At 34.9% G+C, this 20,016-nt stretch overlaps 1 protein-coding gene and 1 pseudogene across 4 annotated transcripts; one reads left to right on the top strand and one right to left on the bottom strand.

Annotated features, from left to right (window-relative positions):
* Window positions 1-92: 92 nt before the first annotated feature.
* LOC113849812 lies at window positions 93-5,788 on the bottom strand. Of its 4 annotated transcripts, none has more exons than XM_027479994.1 (5): window positions 3,170-3,229; window positions 2,321-2,576; window positions 2,122-2,243; window positions 515-704; window positions 93-172 (listed from the first exon to the last, which is right to left on the bottom strand). In XM_027479994.1, exons 1-4 carry the CDS (start codon window positions 3,224-3,226, stop codon window positions 540-542), a joined length of 600 nt encoding a protein of 199 aa, XP_027335795.1. In that variant the 5' UTR covers window positions 3,227-3,229; the 3' UTR covers window positions 93-172; window positions 515-539. The 4 variants fall into 4 exon arrangements, with proteins under 4 accessions (XP_027335795.1, XP_027335797.1, XP_027335793.1 ...); XM_027479993.1 differs by having other exon boundaries at window positions 128-221; XM_027479996.1 differs by lacking the exon at window positions 3,170-3,229 and adding an exon at window positions 5,729-5,788 and having other exon boundaries at window positions 94-704.
* Window positions 5,789-8,347: 2,559 nt separating this feature from the next.
* LOC113850837 lies at window positions 8,348-18,865 on the top strand (annotated as a pseudogene).
* Window positions 18,866-20,016: the final 1,151 nt, after the last annotated feature.

Genomic DNA, 20,016 nt, shown 5'->3' with positions numbered 1-20,016 from the left:
AGATAACAGAGTCAAAATTGTTACACTCTCAATACACCAATTAAATTTCTTAATAATTATATTAGTTTGAACAATATACCTAACGGTTTCTCCTCGTCTTTGCCCAATTCACCCTCTCCTTTCCTTCTTCTAGTGTGGACCAGCCACTCTGGAGGGCTTTCCTCCTCTGGGCCTAATCTTGGACCTCTATCAAAATGGATCCAAAACAACAATCTGCGTGACTACAAACAGTATCCCATGAATGTAGATCGCTAGATTTAGTAATGTACAGAGTGATATTGTGAAACAGGAGATAGTTTTCTCTTTCTTTCTATTTTGTTTCTAGATCAAGGGTGAGCATATTACTATCCAAGCTGGGGAGAGGGGTTGAGAAAGTAAGGGGGAGTTTCACACTTCCATGTTTCAGAAAAGATTAAAAAAAATTGCTTAAAATAGGCACAAGGTCTCCCAAATAACAGACACCATAGAACATATTGAAGGAAAGTGTGTTTGGAGAATTCAAAGCTGCTATTACCAACTCTAGGAGATCTCAAACAAATTCAAGACAGAGATTTTTTCTTCTCTTCCTCAAGTCGCTGCAACTCAGCCAGTCTTTCTGCCCACTCTCTTTCCCTTGCAACTGCAGCCATTTTACGTTCTACCCTCTTAATATTTTTCTTCCTTTTAGCCTCTTGCAGCTGAGCTTTCCTTTTCTTCCTTTCCGCCTGTATGCAAGAGTCCAATTAAACATCTCTTCCAATAAGGGATATTCAGACTGATGCATTAGAGAAACTTATAGTTTACGAACAAAAAAATCAATTGAAACATAGCACTGGTATTTTGTTGAGATTTAAGAAAACTATCGCACCCTTCCTGATAGCTAAAACAATGAACAGCTACTGGTATTTTGATAAGATTTAAGAAAATTATCGCACCCTCCCTAATAGCTAAAAGCCTAAAACAATGAACAGCTACTGACAGATAAATGGTCATAATCATCTCCTTTAGCCACAAAAAATTTTGAAATTGCAAAACAAACAATCTTACTTACTTTGACTGACACCTGATAGTCAATTATTTGTCACAATGCCAATATATATTCCAAAGTTATTGTCAAAACCACAATCACATAATGATCCAATACTATTAAAATAGATATAGGCCATCTACCTTGTTTATCAAATTTGAATTTCATAGCTGTGACTATTATTGCTATAACCATGTCTATGAAATACTTCTGACATCCAATAGCAAACTAACTAGCCATGAAAGTAAGATGGTTGCATTTCAAACTTGCACCATCTACAATAGCTAAATGAGTTGTACTTTTCATATGTAATGTTATGAAGGTTACAGAAACAAACGACAAAAACAATGTCCTCTAAAAAAGTAAAGGAATATAGTAACAAAATGTACTGTCAATGAATAAAAAAGGAGGCAGATGCTTTCAAGGCCAAGAGTTAACACATGCACTTAATTAGAGCTTTTACAATGGATTACTAAATCCTATCTATCATTCATATTAATTTGCTTTCATTGTGGCTGCAAGTTCAGTGACAATAACCGAAAAGCAAACCTGTGGCCAAATTCATGTTAATTAACCTCGTGAGAGCAAACAAAGAGTCAACAAGGTCGGTTCATGCTATAATATTATTAATCTTAAAAAGCAAAGTACAAATGCTAAACCAGTGAATGATAATACAACATGCAACTTTCACTGGAAACTACTCTAAACGAAAAGATAACACCATTGTTCAAACCTCATTCACCTTATTATACTACTAGAAAGATTGTATATTCCCCTCATAGACAATATTCATAAAGTTCTAAAAGACTTATAAATTACGTTGTTACAAATCCCATCCAACATTTAATCGCATAATTAAGAGTACATGTCATTTTTTTGCCAATTAAAGGGTGTCCTCTTCAACATTAAATAAGATGACACTCAAAAGGTGAAACTAATTCAGAAATAGAATAACTTCGTTTTGTAACCATCATCCATTTCTCACAGTTAGCAAGTACGAGGAAATTTTCTCCCCAATTTCTTTTCCAAATCACTTTTCTTAGAAACATGATTATATTAAAAAGGGTTGTCAATTCCATTTTCTTTAAACACAATACTATAAAGGGAGAGCACACCAATATAAAGGCACGCCGCTGCCTCATACGTTTCTTTTCATTCCTCCTCTTGACACTCCCTTCATTGGGCTTATTTGGAAGTATGGGTTGGCCAGGTGTATATTGAACCCAAGCATAAGGCCCTGAACCACAAAAACAGGTTTCAAAGTTTGAGATCAATTTCAAAAGTGAAAGCACGAAAAGTGAAAAAAGGACCTACCAGGGGGTCTCAAACTGGCCCTCTTTCGACGGGGTTTATCAGAGGGTCGTCTCTTGGGGAAGCGAGTGTCTGTCAAGCTGTGGAAGTGATTCCTAAGAGGAAGAAGCCACTGGGGAGGCTTGCAGGGAGATGGGAAAGCAGTACGAAATGGTTCCTTTGAAGCATTGGTAGATATTCGTGATGTTAAGGTTCTTGATGTTGAGACAGAGAGAGGACGAATAATGTTCCTTAGGGCTCCTGCAAATCCCATTCCTCTCTGCATTTAATACACATAATTATTTCATGTGTACAGCAAATGCACCAATATACTTTTCCTCTCAAGGAATTCTTAGATAAACATTTCTAATGTAATCTATCCATTGGAAGCACTAGACAGAGCTTCCGAGCAATCAAAATATGTAGGTTACAATCATTATTTGAAAAAACACAGTCTTCACCAGCTATACTCAGACTTTGGTATGAAATTTTACAGGATAACAGACAAAATATATATGCACAACAAGGTAAAATTTCAGCACTAAACATGCTGATTTGATATAATGATGTACCTCAACCTTTTAAGACCAATTTATAATTACTATATAAGTTTTCATCATGATGAATCAAACTATAAAGACTTTTTAAGTCCAAATTAGAAAAATGGATAATGGCACAAAGGGATATTTAAGGCAATTGACTGTTTGTTTGATGGAAAATAATGTGATTAGGAAAGTTCATGTAAATGCTGGAGTAAATTCAAATGACACAGTAAAATATTCTCTCAAAAAGAAAATGTTCTCACAATATTACCTATAATATGTGCAAAGCTTATATTATGAAACCCAATTCAGAAATGATATTAGCCCAAACCTCAAGAGTGTAAACACACATCACATATTTTGCAACCCAGAAGAAAAGCCAATCCATAAACAGGAGGCATGTAAGTGTTTGTAACATAACTTTCATAAAAAAAAATGTCGTCAAAGACCCCTTTTAATCTGAATGTTATTCACTGGATGCTTAATATATAAGCACAATCTTCCATATTCATTAGCACAATTAGAAACATCTTAAACTACCACAACATGCCATGAAAACAAAAGATTAAGTGAGCAAAGCAAAATATCATCAATAGCCACTAGCCAGCATTTCCAAGAAAAAATCTATACACCACATTGTGGAAATCTTAGCAACAAAAAGAAAGAGATTAAGTTCCACAAACAAAACTGAGCACCAACAGTATGGAGTGCATCAGTGAGTGACTCATAAACAATTAAGTGAACTCTGACTGGAGATGATGTTTTCCTATATTCAAGCTAAATAGAAAGGCAGCTGTCAGAGTCAGAGATACTATAGATCAATTTAAAATTCAGCACAATTGAGTGTGTCCATGAAATAGCAGTCTAGAACATCATAAAAAATGTACCATATGACTCTGCAACAATTACACTCCACGGATATCATCAAACAATACTAAATAAGAGAAACATTTCCTCTTTCAAAATTATGTACATGTATCACATTTGTCATAGTGTTAGAAAGAGGCTTGTTATAAGTCCAAGAATATGTCAAATGTCTAAAACCTTTTTGGGTTCAGGCCAGAAGTTCCAGTACAGATCTTCAGATAAAACCAGAAATATGAATACCCTAGCACAAATATCCAGGAAATCCTTGACATGCAGGGTCAATTTTGTTTCCATTATTGAGTTTTACAAACCATCACTTAGGTGGAAGCAGGTTCAACACCAAAACACTTAAGAGAGCATGACCCAAAAGGAAAACAGAAATTAAAACAACATTAGGCTTTAGTGTGAAGTGTGAACATGTTTGGTTGAGAATGAATAACTACTAAATTCCCTATTGTCAATACTTGATAATTACATTTGAGATATTAGGGAAATAGGTCCAAAAGTCAGTTTTCATTAGGCGTATTACCATACAAAATATAAAACCAAGAAAACAAAATTCAAATCTGACCTGTAATGAATCAAATCACATGAGTAGAAGATAATCACAAATTGCCAGAACAAGAACCACTCAACCACATTCTGGTGGTTGAGCCCACTTATGAGTGATAAAAAAAACAAAATCCCTTTCAAAGTAGTGTCCGTAGAACACATAGGTCCCAGTGAAGAAAAAATGTTGAGGATGCACAATAGCCTAAAGAATCATATCCATAAAATAGTATATTTACTAACTCAGTATCTAAACAAGTTTCAACAAAATTCATGGTATCAGAACTAGATTTTAGTAATTGAAAGTCAATTCGGCAATTTAAAACAAGTTACAGTCCAGTGTGAGTGAGCAAGCCTTGGCATAGAGGTAAGAAAACAAGCAATGACTAAAACAGGTTGCAGCTATATGCCAATGGTGAATATTGTTGAATGGTTACTAGAAATAGCAACTGGTAGCAAGTAATAGTTAGTTAATCTTTCATCCCTTTTATAGTATAGTTTCTTCTTAAGAAAGAAAAAAAAGAAGCTTAGAGACCATGCACATGTCTGTAGATTTAAGAAGGACTTCAAGACACAAATTTGAGAACCTAGACAGAGTGGCATTGATGACAAAATTAACCAGAATGAATCTGCCATATATGGAGGGAGAAGGTGTCAATTTGCTCATGATAATCTCTCACATTAATCCCATTTTCATTGGGGAAGATATTGAAAGAGCCAAGCTATCTCTTAGAATCCACATTGACTCAAAAGAAATATATGCAATATGTATAGTGAAGGACACTTCATAGAAAAGTAGGCATGTTTTCCATATTGCATGTTCAAAGACAGTGACTGCATTTGCAACATAGGAGAGTACAGAGAATGTTGGTACTGCAATCTAAATAGTAAATAGGTAAGGAAAGAAATTTTATTTGAATCAAATAAACCCACATGCATTCAGATTTCATGATAACTGGGTTGTACATACAAATTGAAAGGGAAAAAAAAGAATGGACTATGTTAAATTGACTAATGACCAGAGCAACAACTAACAACAGTGGGCATATGTTACAGTGCCATACAACCAGCAAATATCCATAAAACTGTATATATATATATATATATATATATATAAACTCATAGCAAGAAACAGTGAATACGTCTCTGAAAAACATGGTAACACATTTAATCGAACAGTTTATGAGCAAACGCTTGAGCATCGGGGAAAAACCTGACGAAAGAGGTAGTCAGAGCACCAGCCACTGAATGGAATTAACAACAGTGCATTACGCATTTCAATAATTAATTTAATCGTTCACCTCATAGTAAAAATAAACACTCAAAATTCAAATTGTTAATCGTTCTAGCTCCTAAAATTTATTTTGTCAATTTGGGATTGTAAATTGAAGAAACTACGCTAAGAAATGGACGAATGAAGAAGATTTAGAAGGTTAAAGCATCATAAACGAATGTCTTGCAAGAAAAATGTTACCTGCAACGCGACGTTAGATGTGAAGGCAAAGCAAATCAAAACACAGTGAGAAAAAGGAACGAAAAGGGAAATGGTAAAATTATATGTAATAAGTTAATAACGGGTCGCGTTCAGTTCGGGAAACTTATGCCCCACCCGACCCGGTTAATTTTTTTAATAAAGGATATTATATATTTAAAAATTAACTCTTAATTTTATTATTTATTAATATAATTGATTAAAGTGTGAGAAAGCATAAAAGAAATTTTCTTTTTTTAACAAATGTTTCCTCATGAATTTGCATTCAATCTACCCAATTTTCCATGAAGAGTGCCAACATAACTCAAACTCACAAAATATAAATCATAATGTATTAAAATGGTATGTGCTTGTGGGTATGATGGTTAAGAGTTGACCTGCAGTAATATCCCCAATTTCAACTCATTTTTAGTTTATTTGTCCATTAATTTTTTTTGTATGCCATAGTGTGTGAGTGAGAACTAGCCTTACTTTACTTTTTAAATAAATTAGAAGAAAATACAGCCTAGCTTGGTCAACTAAGCATGTAACTATACCAAAACCTAATTTTCATCAACTAAACCCTAATTTCAAGTCTTGAAATCCTAACTAAGATAAACAACTTTCCAAAATTAAATTTTAGATGATTTAGACATATTTTACATGTTAAATTTTTTTTAAAAATATAAAATATATATTTCAATTCAGGCTAATATGACTAATTTAACTATCAAATTAAATTTGATTAGTTAGTACAATTTTAAGATTAAAAATTCCACCAATTTGTAACACCATAAGACATTAAATTATTATACTATAATTAAAATTCTAATAAACTTGAAACTCTATTTTAATTGGTAAAAACATATTAAAAGTTAATTTTACTAAAATTGATTGATTTGTTAAAATTTTAAATCTTAAGGTTAAAATTTTATTGGTTATGACTATATGAATTAATTAAATTGTATCTTAATGAAATTTTTATGCACTGAATATAAATTTGACTTATTTTTAATTCTTTAAAATGACGCTATATTAATACTTCCTCTTTTTTGTTTTTCATTCATAATTTTTTTTCTTTTTTTCTTTTTGGTTGAAATTCATGATTTAAAGCATATATCAAGCCAAAATCGTGGCTAGTTTACCTCTTGAAGATTCAATTCTCGGTCTTTTTTTATGATCTTTTCAAGAAACACATTACACATCCCAGGAGAAGGCTATAAATCAGTGAATGAGTTTTTATAAATGTCTTGTAAATTAAAAATGAAAGATGCTTCTAATTTTTAAAAATCAATAGTTTCATTTTTTATTTATTTTAAAAAATATTTTATTTTACACTATTAAAACTCTAGTATTTTAACTGTTTTATTTTCTTATTTTCATAATAGCTTTTCTTTTTATTATTAATAATCAATAGTATATTTTATTAAATAAAAATAAATTAAGTAGATAAATAATACTTTTAAAATTAAAAAATTAATTATTTAAATTAATTTATATAATATTTATTGAAATTAATGTTCAATTTAAAATAAATTTAATTTATTATTTAAATCAATAATATATTTTTTATTAATAAGATCAGTTAAAATAAATTAAGATCTAACTTTAATATTATATATATATATATATATTTAAATCATTTAACTTAAATTAATAATTAATTTATAAATAATTTAATTTCATAAGCTACAAACTCATTTTACTAAATATAACCTACAAATAAACTCTCTTCATTAAAATTAATTGTTAAACTAGGTAAAAAAAACTACAACAAATTATTTTAAACTAAGATAAACTATACTTAATTTTATGCATGAGTATAGAAACTCAAATAATAATTTTATTTATTTAAGAAATAAAGTGTTTTTTATCCAAACTTTTAAATTGGTATAATAAATTTTTTTCATATATTACTTCATTTCATTCTTTTAATAAAAAATAATTAATTAATTTATCGAGATGAATAAATTATATATTATATTTTAAAAATATTCATAATATTAAATATTAAATTAATTATATATATATATATATTAATTTATACAAAAAGTGACTGAATAAGTTATTAATATAAATTTCTATAAAAAAAAGATATAAAATTTCATTAAAAATTAGAATATTTAAGAGAACTAGTGCGTTAAATTATGTATGAAAATACTATAATATTAACAAATACATAATTTAATGTAGTAATACTTGTAAATATTATAATTTAAAAAAATATAATTAATAATTTTGATTTATTTCAATTAAGAAAAAAGTTATAAAATTATCGCATGTTATAGAAAAGAAGAAAGGTACGTTTAAAGTGGGAGAATCGGGCAAGGCTGTAACCGAGTTGAAGTGTGATACTGCATTCACTGCTAAACTCATCTGTCATCCAATCAGTGGAAGGTTTGGTTTGGTTTGGTTTGAACTTTGAAGGACACAAATACGTTATGTTACTTACATTACATACATCCAAGTTTCTCTCCTTAGTTAGTTCAGATCGACCGTGCAAATTGCGAAGCAAAATCGTCACCACTGTTTTTTGTGACTCTTTCTCCACTCCAAATTTCACCATTGATTCTTCGAAAACCACACCAACTAAAGCAGAAGAAAGTCTTTTGCTTTTCGACGATGAAGAAGAGCAACAACAAATCCTGCGTCCCCTTCCTTCTTCTCTGCTCTTTTTATTCAGTGCTCAACTCATCGGAGCTGCAGATTACGACTCTGCTGACAAGATATTCCTCAACTGCGGCGCCCCACCGGACAACTCCGATGCCGACGCCCGAAAATGGACCACCGACATCGCCTCCAAGTTCGCCGGCGCCGTCCACCACCTCGCCGGCGGCCACGTAAGACCCCGCCGTCGCCCAAGTCCCCTACATAAACGCCCGCGTCTTCCGTTCCAACTTCACCTACACTTTCCGGTATCCCCTGGCCGGAAATTCCTCCGCCTCCACTTCTACTCCCCCTCCTACGCCATCCTCAACCCCTCCGACGTGTTAGGACCAGAGTAACGGTATAATAATACACAACTAAAATAAGAGATGAGAAAATAAGAGCCAATAAATGCAATATAAAATTATCACAGAAGAAAAATTACACTAATCCTCACTCTATAATTTACTCCTCAAAATATGAGACTATTACTACCGAGTACAAGATCTCAGTGTAATACAAAGATATGAGAAAAAGATGATTTTTGGAATGGATTGATTAGTAAGCCCCCTTGCCCTTTTATAAGCAAAGGAGGGGTCATGCCTTTGAAGTTCCCACCGATGTGGGACTTCTTACTTAACAATTCTCCCACTTGAAGATTATGATTAAGCTAATCATATCTTCACACACATTACTAATATATATATTACAATTACATGTTGCTTATATTCCTAATAGGCCATACAAGGATCGACACCATGTAAACTTGTCATTGTTCACTAGCTTTGTCATTATGTCTGCTATGTTGTCTTTGGTGTGAATCTTTTGCATATCCACTCTACCTTCCTCTACTACTTCACGAACAAAGTGGTATTGTATACCTATGTGCTTTGTTCTGGAATGAAAAGCTGGATTCTTTGCAATATGCAAAGCACTTTGACTATCACAATACACAGTAGTAGTTTGCTGTTTGTGCCCAAGTTCCTCCAATAGCCTTTGAATCCAGATTGCTTCCTTGCATGCCTCAGTAGCTGCCATGTATTCGGCTTCTGTAGTAGACAGAGCCACAACAGTCTGTAACTTAGATAACCAGCTTACTGCTCCTCCAGCAAGTGTAAACACATAACCAGTAGTAGATTTCCTTTTATCCAGATCTCCTGCAAAATCTGAATCAACATAGCTCTTCACAATAAATTCTGATCCTTCAAAACATAATGCAACATCAGAGGTTCCTTTGATGTATCTAAGGATCCTCTTTACAATATTCCAATGCTCTCTACCAGGATCTGCCATGTACCTACTGACTGCTCCCACTGCTTGTGCAATGTCTGTTCTAGTACAAATCATAGCATACATAAGGCTTCCCACCGCTGATGCATACGGCACTCGAGACATTTCCATCCTCTCCGCTTCATTGCTAGGACACATACTTGAGGATAATTTATAACTGACAGGAAGTGGGGTAGAGATTGGCTTACAGTCTTGCATATTGAAGCGCCGCAAGACTTTACGAAGATAATTCTTTTGAGAGAGCCAAATCTTCCTATCTTTTCTATCTCGGTGTATTTGCATCCCTAAAATCTTGTTTGCTGGTCCTAAGTCCTTCATATCAAACTCCCTAGCTAATTGTGCCTTCAATTCTTGAATTCGATCTTTGCTGGGGCCTACCACCAGCATGTCATCCACATACAACAACAAAATGATGAAATCATTATCACCAAACCTCTTGTAATACGTACAATGGTCTGAACTCAGTCTGTTGTATCTGAGGCTATTAATGAAGGAATCAAATCTCTTGTACCAACACCTTGGCGCCTGTTTTAAATCGTACAGAGATTTGGTCAACCTGCAAACCAAGTCTTCCTTTCCTTGTTCTTCAAAACCTTCTGGTTGGAGCATATATATTTCCTCTTCAAGTTCTCCATGTAGAAAAGCAGTCTTTACATCAAGTTGCTCAAGATGTAAATCATGTGCAGCACACATTGCCAGAACAATTCTGATTGTGGTTAATCGGACAACTGGCGAGAATATCTCATTGAAATCAATGCCTTCTTTCTGAGCATATCTTTTAACCACCAATCTGGCACGATACTGCTCCACTTGATCATTGCCATCTCGTTTGATTTTGTAAACCCATTTACAACCAATAGCTTTTCGACCTTTTGGAAGCTCAACAAGTTCCCATGTATTGTTTCTATGTAAGGCCTCAATTTCTTCCTGCATTGCTGTCATCCATAAAGAAGCATCTGAACTCCTCAAAGCCTCATGAAAGGTTGATGGTTCTCCTTCTTCTGTTAGAAGGCAATATGCAACATGACTTGCCATAACATAGTCTGAGTGCCAAGATGGTCTTCTTATCTCACGTCTTGTTTGTTGAGTTTCTCCATCATTGGCATCATTTGATTCTTGTTCTCCTTGCTCATGTTCTGCTTCAGAGTTGTCATCTTCTTTAGCTTTCCTTTCTATCACTACTGAAGTAGTGTCTTTGGTAGTACTGTCATCTTTCTGCTCCTTGTGCAGTTCATTTTCTGCAAAGACTACATCTCTGCTAACAACAACCTTGCAGGCAGTGGGATCCCACAAGCGATACCCCTTAACATTGTCAGCATAACCCAAGAATATACATTTCCTGAATTTTGGATCCAGTTTTGTTCTTTCTTGTGAATTGTACATCACGTACACAGGACATCCAAACACATGTAATGAAGAATAATTAGGTGGCTTTCCATTCCATATCTCCATTGGTGTCTTCAAACCAATTGTTGTTGATGGTGATCGGTTTATTACATAACAAGCAGTTTTCACTGCTTCTGCCCAGAAAGATTTAGCTACTCCTGCTGTTCTTAGCATAGCTCTTGTTCTTTCTAGAAGAGTTCTGTTCATCCGCTCTGCTACACCATTCTGCTGAGGTGTATAAGGCACTGTGAATTGCCTTGAAATACCCTCTTGCTTGCAAAATGCCAGAAAATCACCATCTACATATTCTCCTCCATTGTCTGTCCTTAAGCACTTAATTCTTTTCCCAGTTTCAAGTTCTACTAGTGCTTTAAATTCCTTGAATACTGGAAACACATCTGACTTCTTCTTGATTGGGTACACCCACAATCTCCTTGAGTGATCATCAATGAATGATACAAAATATTTTGCTCCTCTAATAGATACTTCCGGTGATTCCCATACATCAGAATGAATCAAGTCCAGTATGTGTCTGCTTCTTGTAGTCACGTTGCCAAACTTCAATCTATGCTGCTTACTTGTCACACAGTGCTCACAAAATGGTAAGGTTACCATTTTGAGCCCGGGCAAGAGATTACGTTCTGCTAGAATTTTCAGGCCTCGTTCTGACATATGACCAAGTCTACGATGCCACATCATTGTTTCTTCTTCTTGACTAATTGCAACTGATGCATCTGCTTCTTTCAACGTATCTCCCAAAAGCATGTATAAATTGGTTGTGATCTTTTCTGCTTTCATCACTACCAAATTGCCTTTAACTACCTTCATGATCCCACCTTCAATGTGGATCTTGCACTTGAGGTCATCCAATTGCCCAATGGACAATAGATTCTTTTTCAAACCCTTCACATGTCGTACCCCTTGAATTGTTCGAATGGTACCATCATACATTTTTAATTTGACAGTACCAATTCCAGCAATTTCTAGGACATGATCATTTCCCATGAATACAGATCCTCCTGAGATAGGTTCATAAGTAGAAAACCAATCTCGGCATGGAGTCATGTGCCAAGTTGCACCTGAATCCAATATCCAACATTCATGGAGTTGTCTTCCGCCTCTAGAATTTACTACTTCACTGTATAGAATTTCACCATCATCTGAGGTACTAGCAACACAACCTTGTGAGGTTTATGCTTCCATATTCTTCCTTCCTTCACTCTTCCTGCTCCTACAATCTTTCTTTACGTGCCCTCTCTTGCCACAGTTGTAGCATTTGAGGTTCTTCCTTCTCTGAGATTTTGATCTACCATGATTTTGGCTCCCACTGGAACCACGCTCCATTGATCTCCCTCTCATCATCGTCAAAGCTTCTGCTTGTTTACAACTTTCCAGTCTGTCTTCCTTATTCTTTCGCCTGGATTCTTCTTCAAGAATTGCTCCAGCAACATCATCAAAGGATAGATGACCAATGATGTTGTTGTTTGTAATATTGATGATGAGTTGATCATATGAATCTGGCAAGCTCTGGAGTAGAAGTTCTGCACGTTCATTTTCTACAATGTTGAAATCTGAAGCTGTAAGTTGAGCAAACAACGTATTCAGATTGTTGATGTGGTCCGTCACAGGTGTGGACTCACTCATTCGAAGAGTGTAGAGTTTCCTTTTTAAGAATATTTTGGTGTGAAGTGACTTGATCTCGTACAATTTGATCAGTGTGTCCCAAATCTCCTTTGCAATCTTCTTCTCTGCAACACTAGATAACACTGAATCTGCCAATGCCAAGTGCAAATTGGCAACAGCATTATTATCCATTTCTCTCTATTTTTCTTCTGAAATATCTGCAGGTCTGCCTTCAATTGCATCAAGACAATTGTCTTTTCTCAAAATTGCTCTTATCTTCAATTTCCACAGGGAGAAATTACTCCCATTCAATTTCTCTATCTCATATTTTGCTGCCATATTTTCTCTCTTTATTATACCGACTTATGCACTTCTCACTATGAATAGTATTGTCTACTGGAATAACACAGGTAGACCATGAACTAACACACCAAAAAATTCCCAGGAAAGAGAGCTGGGTCACTATAGACACTCTTAAATACCAAATCTTTCCTAGCCAGAACTTTCTCAGATAGCAGTTTCACACTACCAAACTTTTCCAGTAACAACTCTTTTCTGATGTGAAAGATCGGATTAAACCGCAATCACAGAGCATACTCAGAATTTTACCAACACTATTCTAATGACAATAGCAGCAGAATAAACTAAACCAAATGCTCTGATACCACTGTTAGGACCAGAGTAACGGTATAATAATACACAACTAAAATAAGAGATGAGAAAATAAGAGCCAATAAATGCAATATAAAATTATCACAGAAGAAAAATTACACTAATCCTCACTCTATAATTTACTCCTCAAAATATGAGACTATTACTACCGAGTACAAGATCTCAGTGTAATACAAAGATATGAGGAAAAGATGATTTTTGGGATGGATTGATTAGTAAGCCCCCTTGCCCTTTTATAAGCAAAGGAGGGGTCATGCCTTTGAAGTTCCCACCGATGTGGGACTTCTTACTTAACACGACGCCCGCTTCAGCGTCTTCGAAACCAGCCAAAACTTAAACTACAACTTCGTTTTGAAGGAATATTCCATCCACGTGGAAACCCAAAAGCTCACCCTCACTTTCACTCCTTCCACGTCCCACCCCAACTCCTATGCGTTCGTGAACGGCATCGAGATCGTGTCCATGCCTGACATTTATGCTTCCCCCTCTGGTGATGATGCAACCAGCACGAGCATGCTGGTGGGCACCAACACACCTTTCACCGTTGACAACACCACCGCCCTTGAGAACGTTTATCGTTTGAACGTTGGTGGGAACGACATCTCCCCCTCGCGTGACACTGGCATGTTCAGGTCATGCAGGGATGACTCACTCTTTCTGTATGCTGCTGCAAGTGGAGTGGTGGAGCTTGTTGATGACGAGGTGAAGATCGAGTACCCTCCGGCTACTCCCTCTTACGTTGCACCCCTTGATGTTTATGCCACTGCCAGGTCCATGGGTCCAAATGCCAACATCAACGTCAATTACAACTTGACTTGGATTTTGGACGTTGATTCTGGCTTCTCTTATCTGGTTAGGCTTCACTTTTGTGAAGGGTCTAGAAATATCACCAAGGTGAATCAGAGGGTGTTCGATATATTCCTCAACAACCAGACAGCCATGGAGGGTGCAGATGTCATTGCATGGACTAAAGAGTTTGGACTCACGCATTCCAATGGGGTTCCCGTGCATAAGGACTATGTTGTGTTTCTTCCCAACTGGGAACCGCGTCAAGATCTTTGGCTTTCACTTCACCCTCACACGTTTTCCAAATCTCAGTACTATGATGCAATTCTGAATGGGATTGAAGTGTTCAAGATTAATGATACCACGGGAAGTTTAACAGGGTCTAATCCTCTTCCTCTTCCTAAGCAGGATACAGTTGAAGCTCACCCTTCCTTGTCAAGGAATAAGAATCATACACATACAGGAGTGAGAATAATTGCTGGGGGAGTTGTTTTGGTGGTTGTGATTATTGGAGTGTTTGGTTTTGCAGCTTTAAGGCGCAGCATTAAGCGTGGACGTGATTCTAGTGGCAATGATGGATGGTCCCTCTTTATTTGTATGGTAATTCTGTTAGATTTTTTAACATTAATATTAATATTTATATTAATTTATGAATTAATATTATTAAATTATTATGGTTATATTGTTATTAATTATGACGTAAAATAAATGTGTATAATAATAATAATAATTATTATTATATAGATTTTGTAATTGGGCTTTTAGTGTGAATAGTCTATGATTGGTTAGACTATTCTATGTGCCCAATGAGAAGTTTCTACTCTCATCTGATTCAGTTTATATAATTGTTGCCCCATTAGACAGTCTCTAGTGTGGGATAACAGAGAGTAATACATGCTCACTCAAAACAAGGATTGCTTATGACTTATGAATTCTCATCAGGATTGCTTATGACTCGTGATTCTCATCAGGTACGCGTTTAACGTAATTATTTAATTATATATAGTTGGAATTATATTGAGTTGTTATGATGTGTATTATATATAATTGTGTTATATTTAATTTTATATATAAAATTCCTGCAAATGGTATCAGAGCCAACTTAATACACATCGTAATTTTCCAACTTTGAGCAACCAAAATGCTATAATTTTATGTATGGATTTGGAAAATAATTTAGGTTTTTTTGTTCTTCTTATATTCATAAATATCATATCCAAAAATTGTTAATTTTCACCGGGTATGTTTAGAGAATTTTCCAGTTTATTATTTTTTTGAAACTATGAACCCTAAAATCGTTTTCTTTCAAATTCTCTCATCAGGGCAAAGGTTTATTTAAAAATTGATTAAGGGCTTTTGTTAATAAATTAAACACGAACATAATCTAATAATTAATTCATTATTTCGTTCAATTTTAGATTGAGAATTTATTCTTTCTTTCATTTTGCGTTCGTCATTGCCCTATTTTTGCAAAGAACGTAGTGGACCCTACTCGTTGAAAGAAACTGTTTGGGTTGCTTGAATTCTCAATTACTTTGAATCCTCCATGGCTGTGCGGATTTTGGCCTTTGCAACTCTCTTTTGTTGTTCAAAATACACCATTTGTAATAATATGAATTGGTACTTTAGAATGCAAGATTGAACTGGGTCGAGTTTCTAAATTTGTTGGACCCGTTTTGCAGCTGATGGGTTTTTTTAAGTGTATGAAGCCCCCTCGCGTGGCTGAGAGAGCGTCGAGTAGAGGATTATTTTAATATTAAATTTTTTGGACAATTTTCATAATTTTTTGGGCACTATAAATATTTTTTAATTAATTAACTCGTGCCTAAATTAATTAAATAATTATTGTATTGATGGAATATGATCCAATTTTTTTTATATACATGATTATACTAATATTTGATATTTATGACATTTTTTATACTATTCACTCTCTTTTTGAATGTCATATATGTTAAAAAATAATAATTTAGTTTTATATAAATTATTTGATGTAATTTTGGTATAATTATGATTTCATGCATAATATACATATTTAAATTAATTCTTAATCCATGATTATTCTGTATAAATGTCATCCCACCTATCGTGAGACCATTTATACATGACTTGTGTAAATTATATAATTATATATTGCATTAATAATAATTATATCCTATCGATGTGTTGTTATTAATATGATTTGAAAATACTATACAATTGTGTTTTTCTTATGTCAATTTTGTACTGATACCCTATCGGTGTTAGGATTCTTGTGACATGAAGTTTTGTGCATTGTATTCGTCTTTCTTATTTATTGTGATTCGGGACCCTTAGGTGGGATCATAGTAAGTAAGAAATTTTGTGATGGGCATATTATTGTTGCACTTGAGCTAATTGCGCATATTAAACTTTGTTGTTTCCTATATCAGTGTCTATGCCCACTTCGGTGAAAACTTTGAATAGGACCAATTATGAGGACTGAGTTGACTCTATTAAATTGTTTCTTGCCATTTTCTAATGTGAATGTTGCCTTTATTGAGAATAAGTCTAAAGTTTCTACACCTGAATCTTTCGCTGCGGTTATAGTAAAACATGTTAAATGGGCTCATTCTAATAAAATATGTCTAGTAATTATGAAGTTCATTATAGACAATGTTTTTAAGATGAGTAGTACTAAGAAGTAAGTTTAGTCACAATATCCGTTGCCGATAAATTAGTGACAAATTCTTTGACAAAAATTCGTCGCAAAATTGTGAAATCTTAATAGTGCCTCTAGGCAAGAAACTTAAGGAATTTGATAAGACGGAGAAAGCTTACTATCTTTTATTGTTCATAAAAATCAATTAGCAGTTTCTTTGTAGGATATTGTGTAGACTCCAGGGATTCTAGATTTTATTGTCCAACTTATACCACTAGAGTTGTTGAGTCATATGATATAAGTATCTTATAATGTATCTTATAATGTATGATATCACTACTCATTCGAGTATGATTTTCTGCATTGTTAAAATGTTTATATTTTGTGTTAGTTTATTTTGGCATCTTGTTATGGCCACAGATTATTGATTAATCTAAAATAATAAGATGTTCTGATTTATGTTGTCCAAGTGGGAGATAAATTGTTGAATATTTTGTGTGAATTAACATAAATCAATTTTTTGTTATAACTTGAATTTAATTCTAGATTAATTAGATGTCAAAATATTAAACCATGTTGTTTAATCGTGCTGTCTAGAATAATAAGATGTTTTGATTTATGTTGTCCAAGTGGGAGATAAATTGTTGAATATTTTGTGTGGACTAACATAAATCAAATTTTGTTATAACTTGAATTTAATTATAAAATAATAAAATCCACTTATGGTTTGAAGTAAGTTTCTAGACGGTGGTACTTGAAGTTTGACCAAGTGGTCACTTCTATTGGCTTCAACGAAAATGCTTGAGATCTGTGCATTTATTTGAAGATGAGTGGAAGCAATTTTATCATCTTTGTCGTACATGTTGATGATATCTTTGAATGAGACAAAGAATATATTGAGTAGCCATTTTGATATGAAAGACCTTGATGATGCTTATGTTATTCTAGGCATCCAGATATGTTGTGATAGGTCTTGTGTTACTCTTAGATTGTCTCAGAAAGGGTACATTGATAGGATCCTTAAAAGATTTAATATGTATTCTTGCTCCCTATGTGTCGCGCTTGTTCAAAGGGGTAAGAAACTCTCTAATTTTTTGGTGTCCTCATGATGATAGAGAGTTGTTTGAAATGGAGAAAGTTTCATACACTTCCGCTGTTGGGAGTTTGATGTATGCTTAAGTTTGTACTCGTCCCGATATTGCTTATGTTGTTAATGCTTTGGATAGATACTTGAGCAACCCATGTTTGGGTCATTGGAAAGCCGTGAAGAAGGTCTTGACCCTTTCCATCCTCAGCGGTGGCCAACACTCGCCTAAGATTGCCATGTGTTTGTAAAGAAATGCATCCCCTGTGAGCAACATGATCCTCACCTGCACCAACATGCCGACACCCTCTGCCCTATTAGCTCTCCTTGGCCCTTTCTTATTTAGGGTATGGACCTCCTCGGCCCTTTTCCCTTAGCAAAAGGGCAGTGTAAATTTCCCATTGTCGCTGTGGATTACTTCACTAAGTGAATTGAAGCTGAGCCCCTTGTTACCATTACGGCTAATAATGTTCAAAAGTTCACTTGGAAAAACATCATTACATGTTTCGGTCTCCCCCATGCGTTGGTTACAGATAATGGGCTGCAATTTACAGATCAACGATTCAACGAATTTTTAGAAGGGCTTCACATCAAACACAGGGTCACGTCCGTCGAACATCCCCAAACCAATGGCCAAGCCGAGGCTACAAACAAAGTCATCTTACGCGAATTAAAAAGAAGGTTGGGGTCGGCAAAAGGAGAATGGGTAGAGAAGCTATTCGAGGTACTATGGGCTTATCGTTGTACACCGCAAACTACCACAAAAGAAACCCCTTTTCGACTAACCTATGGTACTGATGCCATGGTACCGGTCGAGATTGGAGAACCATGTTTTCGAAGGGAGAACTTTGAGGAATCGGCCAATGGCGAATCTCTAGGTGTCAACCTGGACTTGCTAGATGAAGTACGCGACCAAGCAACAATAATGACCGAAGCTAGCAGAAGAGTGATGGCTAGGAAGTTTAATTCTAAAATCAACCAAAGACAATTTTATGAGAATGACTTGGTATGGCAAGTAACCGGAGATGCATGACGAGACTGACGAGAAGAGAAGTTGGCAGCTAACTGGGAAGGACCCTTTCGGGTATCGGCAAGATTAGACAATGGAACATACAAGTTGGAGACATTAGAAGGAAAGCTTATACCAAGAACTTGAAATGTTACACATTTGAAGCATTACTTTAGTTAAAGGCTTGTAATTTGTAATCGGTGTACCCTTTTCCTCGCCCATGTTTTGTCCTCTAAAAAGAAAGTGAAAAGGGGTTTTCCTGGGAAGGTTTTTAACGAGGCACCTTATCAATAAAATACTCATTCTCAGCTATGGATTTAATGCGTCAAGATTTCTTTCAAGCAATTAATTTGAATTGTTTAATTTTCCTCCCGAGTACCCCTCCTCGGCCAAGGATGAATCATTATTTAATTTTCCTCCCGAGTACTCCTACTCGGTCAAGGATGAATCATTAAAATTCCCTCCCAAGTGTTACTTGGCTAAGGTTGAATTAATTAATTTTCCTCCCGACTACCCCTACTTGGCCAAGGATAGATCATTAATTAATTCCCTCCCGAGTACCCCTACTAGGTCAAGGATGAGTCATTAATTATTACAAATTTCCTCCCAAGTACTTTTACTTTGCTAAGGTTGAATTAATTAATTCCCTCCCGAGTACCCCTACTCGGTCAAGGATGAATCATTAATTATTACAAATTTCCTCCCAAGTACTTCTATTTGACTAAGGTTGAATTAATTAATTCCCTCCCGAGTACTCCTACTCAGTCAAGGATGAATCGTTAATTATTACAAATTTCCTCCTAAGTACTTATACTTGGCTAAGGTTGAATTAATTAATTCCATCCCGAGTACCCTTGCTCGGTCAAGGAAGAATCAAATTGTCAATTCCCTCCCGACACCTGCTTGGCCAAGGATGAATCAATTATTATTACAAGTACCTCTACTTGGCTAAGAACAAATTCATTAATTCCGTCACATGTACCCTTACTCAGCCAAGAAACGAAACACAAAAGTATTTGGCTTAGTTGTTTTAAAGAGAATTTGGAAGAAAACAAGAAAGAATCGAACTGGTATATCCTCCTAAAAAGATTACAAAATTTGGGCACTATCGGCCCATGAATACAAAAGAAAATAAAAAAACTATTAATTTCCCTTCTCTACAGCATTTGGACCAG

The sequence above is a fragment of the Abrus precatorius genome, unplaced genomic scaffold (assembly GCF_003935025.1).
Source record: "Abrus precatorius isolate BTA unplaced genomic scaffold, Abrus_2018 Scaffold9, whole genome shotgun sequence".
NCBI classification, from domain to species: Eukaryota; Viridiplantae; Streptophyta; class Magnoliopsida; order Fabales; family Fabaceae; genus Abrus; species Abrus precatorius.
The sequence above is the reverse complement of the archived record's forward strand: the minus strand, read 5'-3'. Positions and strand labels throughout refer to the sequence as shown.